Source organism: Pituophis catenifer, unplaced genomic scaffold (genome assembly GCF_029215685.1).
Source record: "Pituophis catenifer annectens isolate HBS135680 unplaced genomic scaffold, rPitCat1.0.hap2 SCAF_1, whole genome shotgun sequence".
In the NCBI taxonomy this organism is placed as follows: domain Eukaryota; kingdom Metazoa; phylum Chordata; class Lepidosauria; order Squamata; family Colubridae; genus Pituophis; species Pituophis catenifer.
The window spans coordinates 188,370,045-188,384,769 of NW_027256881.1; the positions used below are offsets into that span (position 1 = coordinate 188,370,045).

General features: G+C 37.6%; 1 protein-coding gene across 1 annotated transcript in view; it reads left to right on the forward strand.

Annotated features, from left to right (window-relative positions):
* The window catches only part of CALCRL (calcitonin receptor like receptor), an 89,416-nt gene extending 75,102 nt beyond the window's left edge, over positions 1-14,314 (forward strand). The window contains exons 9-13 of the mRNA XM_070956861.1: positions 5,802-5,862; positions 5,986-6,052; positions 10,420-10,638; positions 11,501-11,542; positions 13,572-14,314. Coding sequence (XP_070812962.1) covers positions 5,802-5,862; positions 5,986-6,052; positions 10,420-10,638; positions 11,501-11,542; positions 13,572-13,796 — 614 coding nt within the window. The 3' untranslated portion in view covers positions 13,797-14,314. The remainder of the gene's footprint in view (positions 1-5,801; positions 5,863-5,985; positions 6,053-10,419; positions 10,639-11,500; positions 11,543-13,571) is intronic.
* Positions 14,315-14,725: the final 411 nt, after the last annotated feature.

Below are 14,725 nucleotides of genomic sequence, written 5' to 3' on the forward strand. Positions count from 1 at the left end.
TGGAGAGGACTCTGGTTTTTTTCCTGATATTGGAACCTACTAAGAATCGTCTTTGTTTTGGGCAAAATTATGCTAATAAATACAGGCCTACCTTGTGCAGGGTTATTATGACCATAAGCTTTTATTAAATAAATTTCTTGCAAGTAAAAACAAAATAAATCAATAAGCCAGAATTATCAGTGAAACCTACTGGTACACATGGCTGATTTTTCAGTCATATTTTGATGGTCTCAAACTACAAGACCCTTACAACGTGTTGATTAGTTTTCAAAGTATAAATCTTTACGATTCGTGACAGAAAATTGTTGTTCCCCAAATAATTATCATGAATGGGAAACCCTGCTCAGGACCTGATGATTTTGAGCCACAAGATTCCCTTCAACATCTCTTAAATCTTTAACAGAGCAGATTTGCAGTCTTTCTCTTCTGCTATCAGCTGTTCTTAGAGGTGATGAATTCCATTCACATTTCATCAAGGCCTCTAGTAAATCAAACTTATTCTTTTAAAAAGAGTAATTTAGATTTGAGCCTATTGTTTAAATCAAGGGTGTTGGATGCTATGTAGCCTCTGGGATCAATTTTTATTCTTTCATAACACATACTTATTTTAAGAACTATTAACAATCCATTAAATGTGGATCTAACTGAGAGCTTTAATTTATGGAGATCCATGTACAGAGACATTTTAATGTCACTTTAATTAGATGAATCAAGACTTTAATCGAGTTGGATTTATAGCTTCAAATGCCAGTATTATAAAAATAAATTGTTCTATATTAAAGCATATTTATTGCTAAGGTTGATTCTAATTCTCTATGGGTGTCGACTCATTTTATTAATTAGTGGTAACTGTGCTACAATAAATTATAAACAAATCAACCGTGTGTGTGTGTGTGTGTGTGTGTGTGTGTGTGTTAAATTTACAGATATTTCTGCTATTGCAAAAGTATCCAAATGCAGATTTATATAATTCCAAACCAGTTCTTAAAATTTCTTGATTATTTTCATTTCATGTTAATGTATATATAGAAGACATATCTGTAGGAACAGCAATCAGGAGAGAAATTTCTTTAGAAAATTAGCCTTCTCTTGTTTGTTTTGCTGTTTTGTATTTTACCTTTTATGATAAAACAAAACAAATATACTTAAGCAGAAAATTAGCCTTCGCCCAAATTAGGTCTCCTCCAAATGTGTGGACATCATCTCCCAGAATATTCTTCAGTAACTATTTGCAGTGGAGAATTCCACACAACATATTTCTGTCAGTTGCTGCTTTAATTCAACGAGATTTTGACAGCATTTTGAGAGCAACTGTGGCTGCCGCCAAGAAACCATACCTGCTGTTTTCACCACTTTGCACTTCTAGTCTCATGATGCTGTTGTATCACAAGGTTAGCCAAGAGACTTGAAGAGTCAGGTAATAAGCTCCTGTATACACAGGAATCTACTTTCACCATGAGATTAGATTGATGAAGCCAGTCAGAGTTGGAAAATAATCAAAAATCTGAATTTAAAACTGTACTCCAAAATATTCTTGTGGATATTTTAATTATTTACTGGCTGAGTTGATTCCTACCCACTTTTTCATCCAAAAGGGCAACTAACAGATATGGAGCGTAATTAAAATATGCATGGTTAAAATATACATAATTACAATAGGAATATAAAAGATGATCAAACAAAGAGGAGCAGGCACAAAGAATGGTTTTGAATCCGCCTGACTGTAATTTCGGCTGACCTGAGTCAGAGTAAACTGGCTGACATTCAGCCTGAAGTATGTATATATGTCTACTTCTTCTATGGGAATTTCTCTACTGCCAGTATTGCATCAAAAGTTGAGATGTTTTACTGATGCAATGCTCAAAATTCCCTTGCCACATCAGTTGAGTAGCAAAACTTGGTGTCAAGCCACTTGTGCTTTCTTGCTTTCTCTTCTGATGAAAACAAGTGTGATGGTAAGGGAAAAGATGCTTGTGGTCAACTTTCATGGGCTGGGTTCCAATGAAGCACTTAGAATGTTTGCCTGGCTGCATGAATTTAGTGGCCTCCCTCTGAAAACCTGGAAAGTTCGTGTGCTTATGAATGGATTAAAGGTGCAATGGGCTTTAACATCTGGCTAAAATTATATCTTAATGGCAACGGGACTAAAACAAGCTTATTTAGCCAACTGAGGTTTGTTAAATGTTAGAATTAGTTGCAGGAGCATTGGAAGCTTAACAAACAACAGCCTTTCATTTCCTAAACAGAAATAGCTTTTTAGCTTTCTCGACAAAGGCCCTTTCCAAGCAAACAATTTCTAATCAGGCTCATGGAACAAAGTCAAATGGTTACAATGCTGATGTGATGTTAAATTGTATTTTTTTAAAAAACAAAAATGGAAATTGTCCATGTATGAAGAGCTCTGGATAACCATGCTTGGACAATAGCAAAAAAAAGATGATATTGTGATAGATCTGTGCATACCCATGATACAGTTGGTTAAGACACCTGGGGTAGGACTTGTGATAGGAGTTGTGGGGTGGTTAATTCCTTCTTGAGGGAGGGGATAGACCCACCAGCTTTAAAAAGGTCATGGTGACTGCCTCCTCAAGTGTCCATCACCTGACCCAACTGTATCATTTTCATCCATTCTCCAATCTTCCCTTTTTTTAAAAGAAGGTTCTAGAAAAGACAATCACACTGCAGCTTCAGAGGACTCTCAAAAAAATGGATTGCCTGGACTTCTTTCAGTAGGGAAAGAAGGGGGAGGTACTGAGGTGGCTTTGTGTTGTGCAACATCTCCTTCCTCCAGAGCTGGTTTCAATAGTTGTTGTTGGGGGGGGGCAAGATCTAGTGCACACCCTCTACAATGTGGAGTATTGCAAGACTCAGTTCTCTCTTCTTTCCTATTTAGCATCTACATGTTAAACTTTCAGTGAGGTCATGCAAAGATTGGGGATTATATCACCAGTATGCTGATGATACTCAGCATATATGTCTCCCAGGCCTTTTGAGTGATGTCATAGATATCCTCCAGAGGCTGTAGAGGCCTGGATGGGGTGGAATAAATTTTGGTTCAACTCAAGCAAGACTGAGAAGCTTTGGGTGTTTGGACCTCCTGGTACTGGAAATCTTTCATATTTGGTTTTGAATGAGGTGGCATCACCTCAGACCTGGTGCACAATCTGGAGATCCTCCTGAACTCACAGTTCCTGCTTGAAGATGAGGCCTACGCATGGGTTTGTCATGTCATCATGGCTTCCCATCAGGGATACTGCAATGAGCTTTACATGGGGCTGCCTTTGAAGAACATTCAAAAGTTTCACTTGGTGCATAATACGGTTGATGGCCCAGATTGTTTCATGCATTTAACACCATTACTCTGTGAGCTGCATTGGTTTCCTGTGTGCTGCCAGGTTACTTAGAGGACCATCTTTTCCAGTTGTTTCTATATGTCCCATCTCTCCATCTGGATGGCATGCCATGGGTCCTGTCAGCTAAGAAACGCAGGCTCACAGGATTCAGAAAATGAGCATTTTCTGCCATTGCACTCAGCTTTTGACACATTTTTCCCCTGGAGATTAGGTTGGCCCCGATCTTGCTGTACTTTCATAAGTCCCTAAAAACCTGGCTCTGTGCTCAGGCCTGTGACCCTAAGTATGTGACAGGACCTGTCTCCTGACTGCTATGTATTTTTGCATATGTATTTGTTTTGCTTTTATCATTGTCCACCATCCAGACTCACAGAGATGGACAGCTATATAAATTGATGGAATAAATAAAGTTTGGTCTGATTATATATATCAGTTTTCAGCCTTCAGGATGGCCTGGCATAAATGGAAAAGTATGATTAGGCAATAAGCTTCTGAATGCTCCATGGCCAATTCACTGTTTAAAAATCAAATTGTATACTAAACAACATTGATCTTATATTGAAAGTGTAGAAAAGTAGTCTTATCTTCCCTTTATTTCTATTATATCCATACTGTACAGTAGCCAGAAGATGCTACTGTAGAAATAACTGATAAGGAAATGCCCAAAATTCAGAAGAGCCAGTGAAAAACAAAACCCACAAAAAACTATATAACCCCTTAAAGATTAGCAGATTTATTGTAACGTATGTTTTGATACACTACAGCCTGTATTGCCCCAAAGGTGCTTTTTCAAGAGGCAACTGGACTTTCTGGTTTTTCTTTGAAGATGTTTCGCTTGTCATTCAAGAAGCTTCTTTAGCTCTGGATGAGAAGCAAAATGTCTTCAAAGAAAAACCAGAAAGTCCAGTTGCCTCTTGACAAAGCACTTTTGCGACAACTATGACCTGGATGACTGAAAATCTCCATAGACATATAGCCTGTATTGTTAGTTGGTTCTTTTTCTAGATCACTTTCAGTACCTGTTGAAATGGGCACCAGTCTCACAGTAATGACCCTGTTTTGGTACCATATCTGACAATATGGTTCAAAGGAAGCATTTCCAAGAATGGCAGTTTTCCACCTTTGTCCCACTGGTAACAATGGAATAGGAACATAAGAATCTGCAGCCATGTATGAGTTTTGGTTGAAAATTTCCCAATCCCTAAACCTTCTAACCTCAGATATGAAGGACTGAGCTTGAGATCTTCTGCTTCCAAAGTATATACTATCCCACTAAGGTTTGCATCTGAATCTCAGAATGAATGCAATGTATGTGATTATGGTGCTGTGCTGTGATCCTTGGGACTAGTGGAGGACGAGACACAACAGCAATATGCTAATGTCATCCAGGGGACCTTGCTGTCCTTAAAGATTAAGAGAACCTCCCTCACTCCCTACTTTTTTTTTCTTGATTTGTTTTTGATGTATTGAAAGTGTGAAAATCTACACACTTTTTAAAATTTTCCTACTGAAAACTGTTCCTTCAGTTGTTGCTCAAATTTGGTTACACGGACTGTTGCTCTCCATGGATATGCCAATAGCTAGGTATCCAGTATGAAGGAAGCCAGTCAATGCTACTGTACTGAAGATACATAATGGTTAATATATTTGAAAAGGGTGGTTGAGTGACTACAGATGCAATACTAGATTGTATGTTTATTTTATTATATTTTACATGAGTATTTTTTAGTCAAAAGCAATTAATCCCATAAGAGAAGGAGAACTAGGGCCTAGGCAATAGGAGATAGAGCTGGGTTGTGAAACTCATGACCCACAGGCTGGATGCATCACGCACTGGCCACACCACACCTGTTTTAGCAAAGGGGGGCAAAGTTGCAATATGTCACATGACGCCACCATGATGTCACAAGTTTGACACCCCTGAGATAGAGGAAGAAGTACAAGACTAAGGCATTAAAAAGACTGTTCTGAGGATCTAAGAGCCGAAGTGGCACAGTGGTTAGAGTTCAGCACTGCAGGTTACTTTAGCTGACTGCTGGCTGCAGTTCGGCAGTTCAAATCTCACCGGCTCAAGGTTGACTCAGCCTTCCATCCTTCCGAGGTCGGTAAAAAGAGGACCCAGATTGATGGGGGCAATATGCTGACTCTGTAAACTGCTTAGAGAGGGCTGTAAAAGCACTATGAAGTGGTATATAAATCTAAGGGCTATTGCTATTGCTATCTGAGAGTTCTTCCCTTGCAGATGGGTTATTCTTCCATCACGCTGCCTTCTACTGCCAGTCAGTTGAAACCTCTATCTCCAAGTGCCTTCTCTTCCATCTGCTGGGAGGGAAGGGTGATATTTCCTACTGGTCCTTGTGAGAATCCTGGCAAAGGCCATATCACCTCTTGCTTCTGCACTCCCGAAGTTGAGATGTCTCAGTAATAAACCATCATTTGATTTCACAGGCTTCCCATTGATACCTTCCTGCATACATGCTGTAGCCAGAAGCTTATATTTCGATGACAAGTAAGTCACTTCTGTCTTTGAAAGAGTTTCTATTTTTTTTAAAAAAAAAAAATCTCTTACAAGAAAGAGGACAAAATTATTATTCTTTAACTTTTTTTTTGTTTTTGTTTTAATATTCTGCAGCTGCTGGATCAGTTCAGAGACTCATCTGCTGTACATCGTCCATGGTCCTATTTGCGTTGCTCTTTTGGTATGAACTTTTAAAGACAATCTCTTTTCTTTTCTTTTCTTTTTAAAGAACATCCTTGGTTTTATGTTTTCTCAGTCTGTAAGGACTGTTAATCTTTTATTTAAATGGGCGTAAGCTAAACAAGAAGTACATCGAACGTGGTCACCTACATTTGAGGTGAAGTTGTGAAATGTGTCAGTGTTTGATGTCAGTGCTGTGATAGTCTGTTTCACTGGTTGGAATCCAAAGAATTGCGTGTCTGTACTATTGGGCCCCTGGGACAGATTGACATTAGCATGGAACAAGATAACTTGCTCCAGCAAGCCTAACAATGTACCTGCTGAGCAGGGCGGTTTCCACCAGTCTCCCTCGCCTCCTGGCAGGCTGATTTAGTTATGCAATAGCAGCACTGTCATGCTTAGGAGTTCTATGATTACCATTTATATTCATGCTCAACAGATGTTCAGTTTTTTTCTCCCCAGCCTTGCTTATAAAAACAAAGTGATTGGGGCGTGGGGGGAAGCTCTTGTTTTGGGGGTGCCTTCAACTTCAGCTACAACTTCCATTGTAGAAAAATATCTCTCTGGTAATCTGCAGCCTCCCTAGCTTTTCCACTTTTCATCCCCAGTGAAGGGAGCCTGAGAGAATAGCTTCATGTCTTTTCAAAGCAGGAAACAGTTTGCAGAATGATAGGGAACACAGTAATGTAAAACAGTAGGAGCAGCACTACCAACCTTAGCCATTGTAACACCATAACCTTCTAAATAGCTGCCGAAGCCATAGAAGATGAAATGTTTTTTTAAAAAAAAGATCTCTGATGAAAAAGAAAACTTTGGAGAAATGGAAAAAAGTGATCTTGGCTCATGCACTAGACACTGCAGATACTAGCAGCAAAGGTCTTGGCTGGAACTTGTTGAGGAGTGGCATTCACAAGAAGTGTGCCAAAGTCCCATCAACAATTTTCTCATAAGCTTGAACAAGGAGTTCTCCTTTCCAGCAACTGTTTGTCTTCTGAAAAAGTTTGCCTGAAGTCAGGATAGTCATCCAAGTGCCTTTTGAGACTTATACCCTTCACATGTTTGGGAAACAAGCACTTTCCTAATCAGATCCTGGCCTCAGCTGTTGCTTGTGTGCATTAGGAAAGAGGCTGAAACTAAAACCACTTATTGCATAATCACTGGTTTTTAATACTGAATATTAGATGTCATTTTGGCTTCCTGCAGTATAAAAGCATCCAAGAAATTATCATAAATGAGTAGCGGTAAGTTGCATATATAAATTGATACAGCTATATTCTTGAATACTTCCTCTGATTCTGGTCACCCACTGAACAGTTATATTACAGTACTGGAAAAGATGTGGTGCCTAGAGGTGGAAATTTTGCCTCACAATCAGGTGGCTGTGAGTTTGATCTTAGGTAGAGGCAGATATTTTTCTCTCTGGGCACAATGAGAATATATCTGCTGAAGAAAACTCTGCATTGATGACAGGAAGGGCATCTGGCCAGTAAACACTATGCTAGCTCCATTCAGTTGCTCAGATTCTACCCCGGAAGGGATTATGGGTTCGTTAAAAGAAGATAATGATGATTGGAAAAGGTATGCAAAAGGGCAATGAATATCATGAAAGGACATCAAGCATTGACAGATCTGCTTTCAAAAGAGTGGTAACACATGCAATGTAAATTCCATTATATTTAATGGAATTTGTTCCAAGATTGCAGGCTAAGAATCAGTGTAAAAGTTTATACTAGTAGACCAATGTTTCTGTTTCGCTTTCATCATTGGGGTTTTTCTGTAATGAGGGTTCTTATGAAATGGCTAGTTTAGAGGGGGAATTATATCTATTCCAGTAGTAGCTAGTCTCAAAGTCCTCATTCATCAGGAACCAAATTAGACAACTTGTACCTTGCCATTTCCTCCACAGGATGCTTTCTACAATCGCAGTTTCCCTCTATTTTTTTTTTCCTGACAAGACAACTTTATTTCCAAAGAAAGCAATGGATTACAATAATGTCCCTCTTAACTGATGATTGGTAGAGAACCTGGCAAATATCAAAGGAATTGGAGTTTGAGTGATTAAATGATTGGTCATAGCTTGGTGACCATTACTTACAGAAATGAATGGTGATCACATTGACATTCGCTGTTGCTGTTATGGTCTTTTAACAGTCTACTTCCTGGCTCAAATCAGGAGAGAGCCCAGGAGAGACCAGGACCATGCACTTAATCCTACCCCAGCTTCTCTGCAGCCTCCACTGAATCTGGAAGTGGGGGTGACTGTATTTGCATTGGCTTGATGCAGTTAGTTATCAGAACAAACCAGCCTCCTTATTTTATTCTTGCACAGAAAGCTGTAGTCACATTAATGTCAACACAAATAAAACTGTCCTCCTCCACCGAATGTGTGGAGGCTGGAGAGAAGAAAAGACGGGACTGTGTGCATAGTCATATTCTCAAGTGAGATTAAGCTTTTCATACATTTATGCAAACACCAGAATTGTGTCCTATTGTCTCCTAAGAAACAATAGGAGACGATTCTATTGCCGTATTGTCTCCTAAGAGAAAAGAATTCAGGTACCACTACACAGTAGGAGCCGCCTTCAGCCTAACTTAGAGAACTGGAAATGCTTTTCTTTGGGAGGCATAGGTTTCTTATTCTATTTTCCTGGAGCTTATTCTTAAAATAGTTTCATGCTACAGCAGTGAGTCAAAAGGCTCAAATTCTGATGAAATTCATGTCTCTTGAGACTATTCCATATTTGGAGGGGACAGAGGGGAATTCTAATTATAAAATGTCAAGAAGGAGCATGTTTCTCAAAATAGATCCTTACATCACTTATATGGAAGATACAGATTTTGTACAGATTTTGATGTAGGACCAAAAGGAGCTGAAGAACTGTCCATCATCACTGGGGGGAGCAAAGGTATCACTGTGCTCAATAGCTGCCCTTATATAAATTTCTGATGACCGATACTTCATGTGATCCTCCTTTGCAACCATCTTGACAGACAAAATCAATGGGGAACTATCATAACTATGAGACAGTTGCCAAGTGTCCAAATTTTGATCACGTGACCATGGGGATGCAGCAACGGTCGTAACCGAGAAAAAACAGTCATAAGTCACTTTTTTTCAGTGCTGTTATGAATTTGAATGATCACTAAACGAACTGTTGTAAGTTGAGGGCTACTTGTATGTGTGTGTGGATATTTTCCTCTGATTTTCTTCTTTAAATACAAAAAAAAAGGAAAGAACAATAACTCCAGCAACATAATAACAAAAACAAAAAATCCAAATGTCAAGTTTGATACATTTACATAATACTAAACCCCTGTGCTTTAAATAATCAGGACAATTACTAACATCATATTAATACAGCATTTAAAAGCAGGAGGAACAGGAAAAATAGAGGAAACAGCACAACATATGAGAAGATCCAAAACAATTCCAAAATGTTTGACCAGTTTCCTTGAAAATATTGAAGATTTACATCTGTGCTGTAATTATTCTATGTATGATGTAGAAAACTTTTAATTTATGTCTTTCTTCAAGCTAACGTTATTTCATGATTAAAATGTATTAATAGTACTAAGAATATAAAATGTATTAATAGTACTAAGAATAATCTAATAAAGTCGCCTGTTAATATCAGAAAAAATAGTTTTTGACAGGATTGGCTTGGTCTACCCAGAGATATTTCAGAGCTGCTTCATGAATTTTCATTAGAATAGAATAGAATAGAATAGAATAGAATAGAATAGAATAGAATAGAATAGAATAGAATAGAATAGAATAGAATTCTTTATTGGCCAAGTATGATTGGGACACACAAGGAATTTGTCTTGGTGCATACGCTCTCAGTGTACATAAAAGAAAATATACATTCGTCAAGAATCATAAGGTACAACACTTAATGATAATCATAGGGAAACAGTCAATATAAATCTTAAGAATACCAGCAACAAGGTTACAGTCATACAATCATAAGTGGGAGGAGATGGGTGATAGGAACGATGAGAAGATTAATAGTAATGCGGTAATTATTTACTGATACAAAGTGACCAAACCATTTACTAATTATCGCTATCTTGGAACAATATAATAAAACAATGCAAACAATCATTTATCCTCTTTTGAAATGAAAGGGTCTTTAAATCATATAGTACGGTTAATGCCAAATACATTGTAACATGCTATTTTAAACACTTGCATTTTTAAAGATTTTTTTTTATCACAACGAATTTGGACCTCCTATCCCTATCATTTCAACCACAAATCTTCCCACCACAACTCAGATACTTTCGGAGATTCAATTTGAAGGTGCAACATATGATCTGTAAAAGGAAATCATAAACATTCACAGAACGCTCTTCTTTCCCTTGCAGGTGAATCTCTTTTTCCTGTTGAACATTGTCCGTGTTCTAATCACAAAGTTAAAAGTCACCCATCAGGCGGAATCCAATCTCTACATGAAGGCAGTTAGAGCCACCCTCATACTGGTGCCCCTACTCGGCATTGAATTTGTGCTAGTCCCATGGCAGCCCCAAGGTCGTGTTGCTATAGAGATTTTCAACTATGTGACGCATATCTTGATGCACTATCAGGTATCAAGGGTTCAGAAGTGTTGGGAATTTATAGTGCTTGGAACCTGTACATAATGAGTAAATTAACTGATTTCTTATTCAAGCAGCAGTTGGCAGTCCTGAATACATATTTTAGTACAGTATTTTTCTCAGATTTCTCATATTGAGAACTGAATGACAATGCAAGAATGAGAGAAAGGGAACGAGTCCTTTGCATTTTTTGCCTTCACGATTGCCTTTCTAAAGATATGAAAGGGAGTAAAAGTGTTTTTTGTAGCCTGGCCTTTTACAATCATGCATGAGTTCCTTCTCAACTTTGTAGTTAACTGCTCTGGCAGACCTACTTCTAAGATCTGTTTTCTTAGCCAGTAACATTTGGCTATGGGATAGCCACATGATCCAATGTAAAGTCAGTAACATTTGGCTACGGAATAACCATAAAATCCAATGTAAAGCCAAGTGAAATCATGATTAGGAAGAGAAGAACAATTTTCAGATTAGAGCAAATGACATCAAAGCTGCAGCCAGCAGAGAACTATAGTGTATGAAAGGTATCATTTTTGGGGAGATATTTTAGAATCCCTTTGTTTCAGTCCTATTTAAATTGGTCTAACTATTGTAGGATGGATCAATGAAGATTAAATCAAATGTTATTTGTGACCTGTAAACCCCGCTGGCTTCCAGCTGCCTGTCACTCTTTCTGCAAAGTATTTTTGATAATTAAGGTTCCTCTGGAATGGCATGAGATGCAGTTCAGGGATCTGATAAAAGCATAGCCATGGAATGACTTCAGAGAGTATGCCTGGTTTGGGTTATAATATCATTCATTTTTCAAATACAAACATATGTAAGGCAAGTAATCATTTCTTGTTTTACTCTGCAGGGTTTGCTGGTGGCAACAATTTTCTGCTTTTTTAATGGAGAGGTACAGTAATTCATTTTTATATATATATATATATTATGAATGAGTTGGATTGCTGGTTTGAAACCTAGCTGTGCTCGAGGTTCTAAAAGTAACTAGAGCTAATAGTAGTAAAGAAAAAGCTTTTAGGATGGTTCCAGATCAAGCTTAAATCATCCTGCATCTTTCATGGAATTTTAAGAAGATTGTCTTCCATTGGCTATTAACCATCTTTCTCTCCCCCGCCCCCACTGCTGCTTTAGTCATTTTCACACATAAAATGCTCAAAGAGAATGCACTATACCACCGATGTCAAACTCGCCACATCACGTTGCCGTCACATGATGTTTCGTGACTTTTTTCCCATTTGCAGAGCTGGGATAGGCATGGCCTGTGTGTGACACATCTGGCCCATGGGACGCCAGTTTGACATCCCTGCACTATACCTTTCAATGAGTCACACTGAACTTTCTGTCAGGAATAATTTCTTGTCTGTAGCTGAAAAGGAAAACAATGTCTTCCTTGCACCAACATCTTCCTTGCAATATAAGCACCAAATATAATAAATAAATTTCCTGCAAGTAAAAACAAAATAAATCAATAAATTTAAGCCAAAATTATCTGTGAAACCTACTGGTACACATGGCTGATTTTTCAGTCATATTTTGATGGTCTCAAACTACAAGACCCTTCTAACGTGTTGATTAGTTTTCAAAGTATAAATCTTTACGATTCGTGACAGAAAATTGTTGTTCCCCAAATAATTATCATGAATGGGAAAACCTGCTCAGGACCTGATGATTTTGAGCCACAAGATTCCCTTTAACATCTCTTAAATCTTTAACAGAGCAGATTTGCAGTTTCTCTCTTCTGCTATCAGCTGTTCTTAGAGGTGATGAATTCCATTCACATTTCATCAAGGCCTCTAGTAAATCAAACTTCCTGTTGCACAGGTGGCTTACCACATTGTATGAACGGAAACTATTGTAAAACAGAACATCCTTCCAAAGAAATGGGTAAACAAATTTAGGCCTTATGTGGCTTCATTTGTATTAGCCAACATATTTTTAACCAAGGTGAACTCTATTCAGGAAACAGTTTTTCCACCAGCTTGATGGAAATATAAATCAGATTTGTCAACTCAAAAATCCTGCAGGATTAAGCCAACAAAAATACATTGTCTCAAATGCTGCCGAGCATCTAAAATTGATCAGTAGTGTTACAGAAAATTTATTACATTCATATGTAATCTCTCCATCTTTATAGTTATTCAGAGAGATACATGTGGATTCTCAAACAGTCTTTCAACCAGAGATTCTTCCTTGAAGGCCAACAATTTCAAGGCTAATTATAGCAATTATAAGTGTTAGAAGTGATCAAGTTCCATCTTTTTAATCTTTTTGTGCTGCCTGAAGATTCTTTGCTGTTCTTGTAACAGGTTAACACAGCCACTATTTTGGAAAATATTTTATAACATTTTCCTTTTATTCGAAATGATAGTCATTGCATGCACATTTCTGTGTCTTTAAGCACCTAAATCAAAGGCTCTTTTGGTTATTACAGAACTGGGATGAATTGAAATTCAATTAATGGTATTTGGGATACATTTGGGGCCATAAAGTTCTTAAGGAGAGTAACCCCCATTCCAAAATTCAGGTTTCAGTGCGGTGGAAATGGAAAGTGGAAATATAAATATAACTCAGCATTTAATAGTTATTAATGCTATTAAAGAAAGCTTACTCCACAATTTGTACAGCATTAAATTATTCAAGTGACCAAATGAACCATCTAAAAATGCAAGGCTATTGTATATGTTTTTCCCCTTATACCTTGACTTTTTGATATATCTTTTCTTGTCTTTTATATCTTAGTTGCTCAGTACTGTGTTCTTCCTTTTGTGTCACTGGAAAGGGGAAAAAAGCTCAATAGACTTGAATCTTGACCAACAATATGGAATTGTTGATCCAGAGTAGAAGAGAAAGAAAACAAGTTCCAGTTTTTTTCCCCTTTAACTTCTATCAGTTATTATTTTTTTATTTTTTTTCTAAAATAGGTCCAGTCTGTCCTACGGAGGCACTGGAATCAGTACAGGATCCAGTTTGAACATAGTTTTGCCCACTCAGATGGTCTCCGGTCAGCTTCTTATACAGCTTCTTCCTCCTTCACTGATGGCCAAAGCTTCAGTTTTAACCATGACTGCCCCAGTGAACATTTAAATGGAAAAAGCTTTAATGAGATGGAAAATGTTGCTTATAAACCTGAAAAGCTATATGGATGATTAAAGAAGACTGACAGTTCTCACCAATATGTTATTTCAAATCGATGGTTCCCTGAGCAACAATGATTTTGGGGGGAAATGGCTGTTCTTGAAGAATGCAATGAATTTCAATTTGTTTATTGTGTCCACATGCATTAGCATATCTTCGCATGTGAATGCTGGTATACGGGAGCTGGTGACACCCAATCATTGGAATGTTAAGCTTCAACCTCTGGATTTAAAACATTCAGAAAGATGCTGGTTGAGATTTTAATGGGATCAATCATGCCCTAGTTAGATCTGTACTTGTATATATGTTTTCTGCATATGAATATATCTGGAGATAGATAAACTTTGCCTCTTCAACTTCTACTGTGTAGACAAATTGGGCAATTTATTTTGTATGAAGGGAATCAAAGAAAGTTCTGTATTTTTTTTTTCAGCAGTTTGTATCTTGACTGGGTTGTCATTTTGCAGCCATTTTGTTGCTTCAAAACTTGTATATACGGTATTTATCATATTCTGTTGTCTTAAGTGCAACCAACACACACAGTCTAAATCTTGAAGGAAAAAAAAATCACTAAATGCAAAGCATTTTTTGGATTGACACTGCAACTTCTATGTCTGACAAAGATGGATACAAACCAATCTGCAATATTCTAAATAAAGTGGATTCAAATTTACTAGACATATGCGGGCCAACATTTTCAAATATGCCTCTTCCCTTCAGTTCCTGTAAACAATTATGGTAGTGTTGGTGGTTGATTTGTATTCAGTAAAGAAATTAGGTGCCAAGGTTTTTTTTCTAAAAAAAGTACAGTAATTTGCAAATAGGCTTCTCTGATTGGGCAGATGCTTTAATAAGAACAGTGCAATAGCTTAGCCTTTTAGAGAGCAGAGAGGAATGATGAGGCTCATACCCTAATTTATTTATTTTTCCTGAGTGGGAA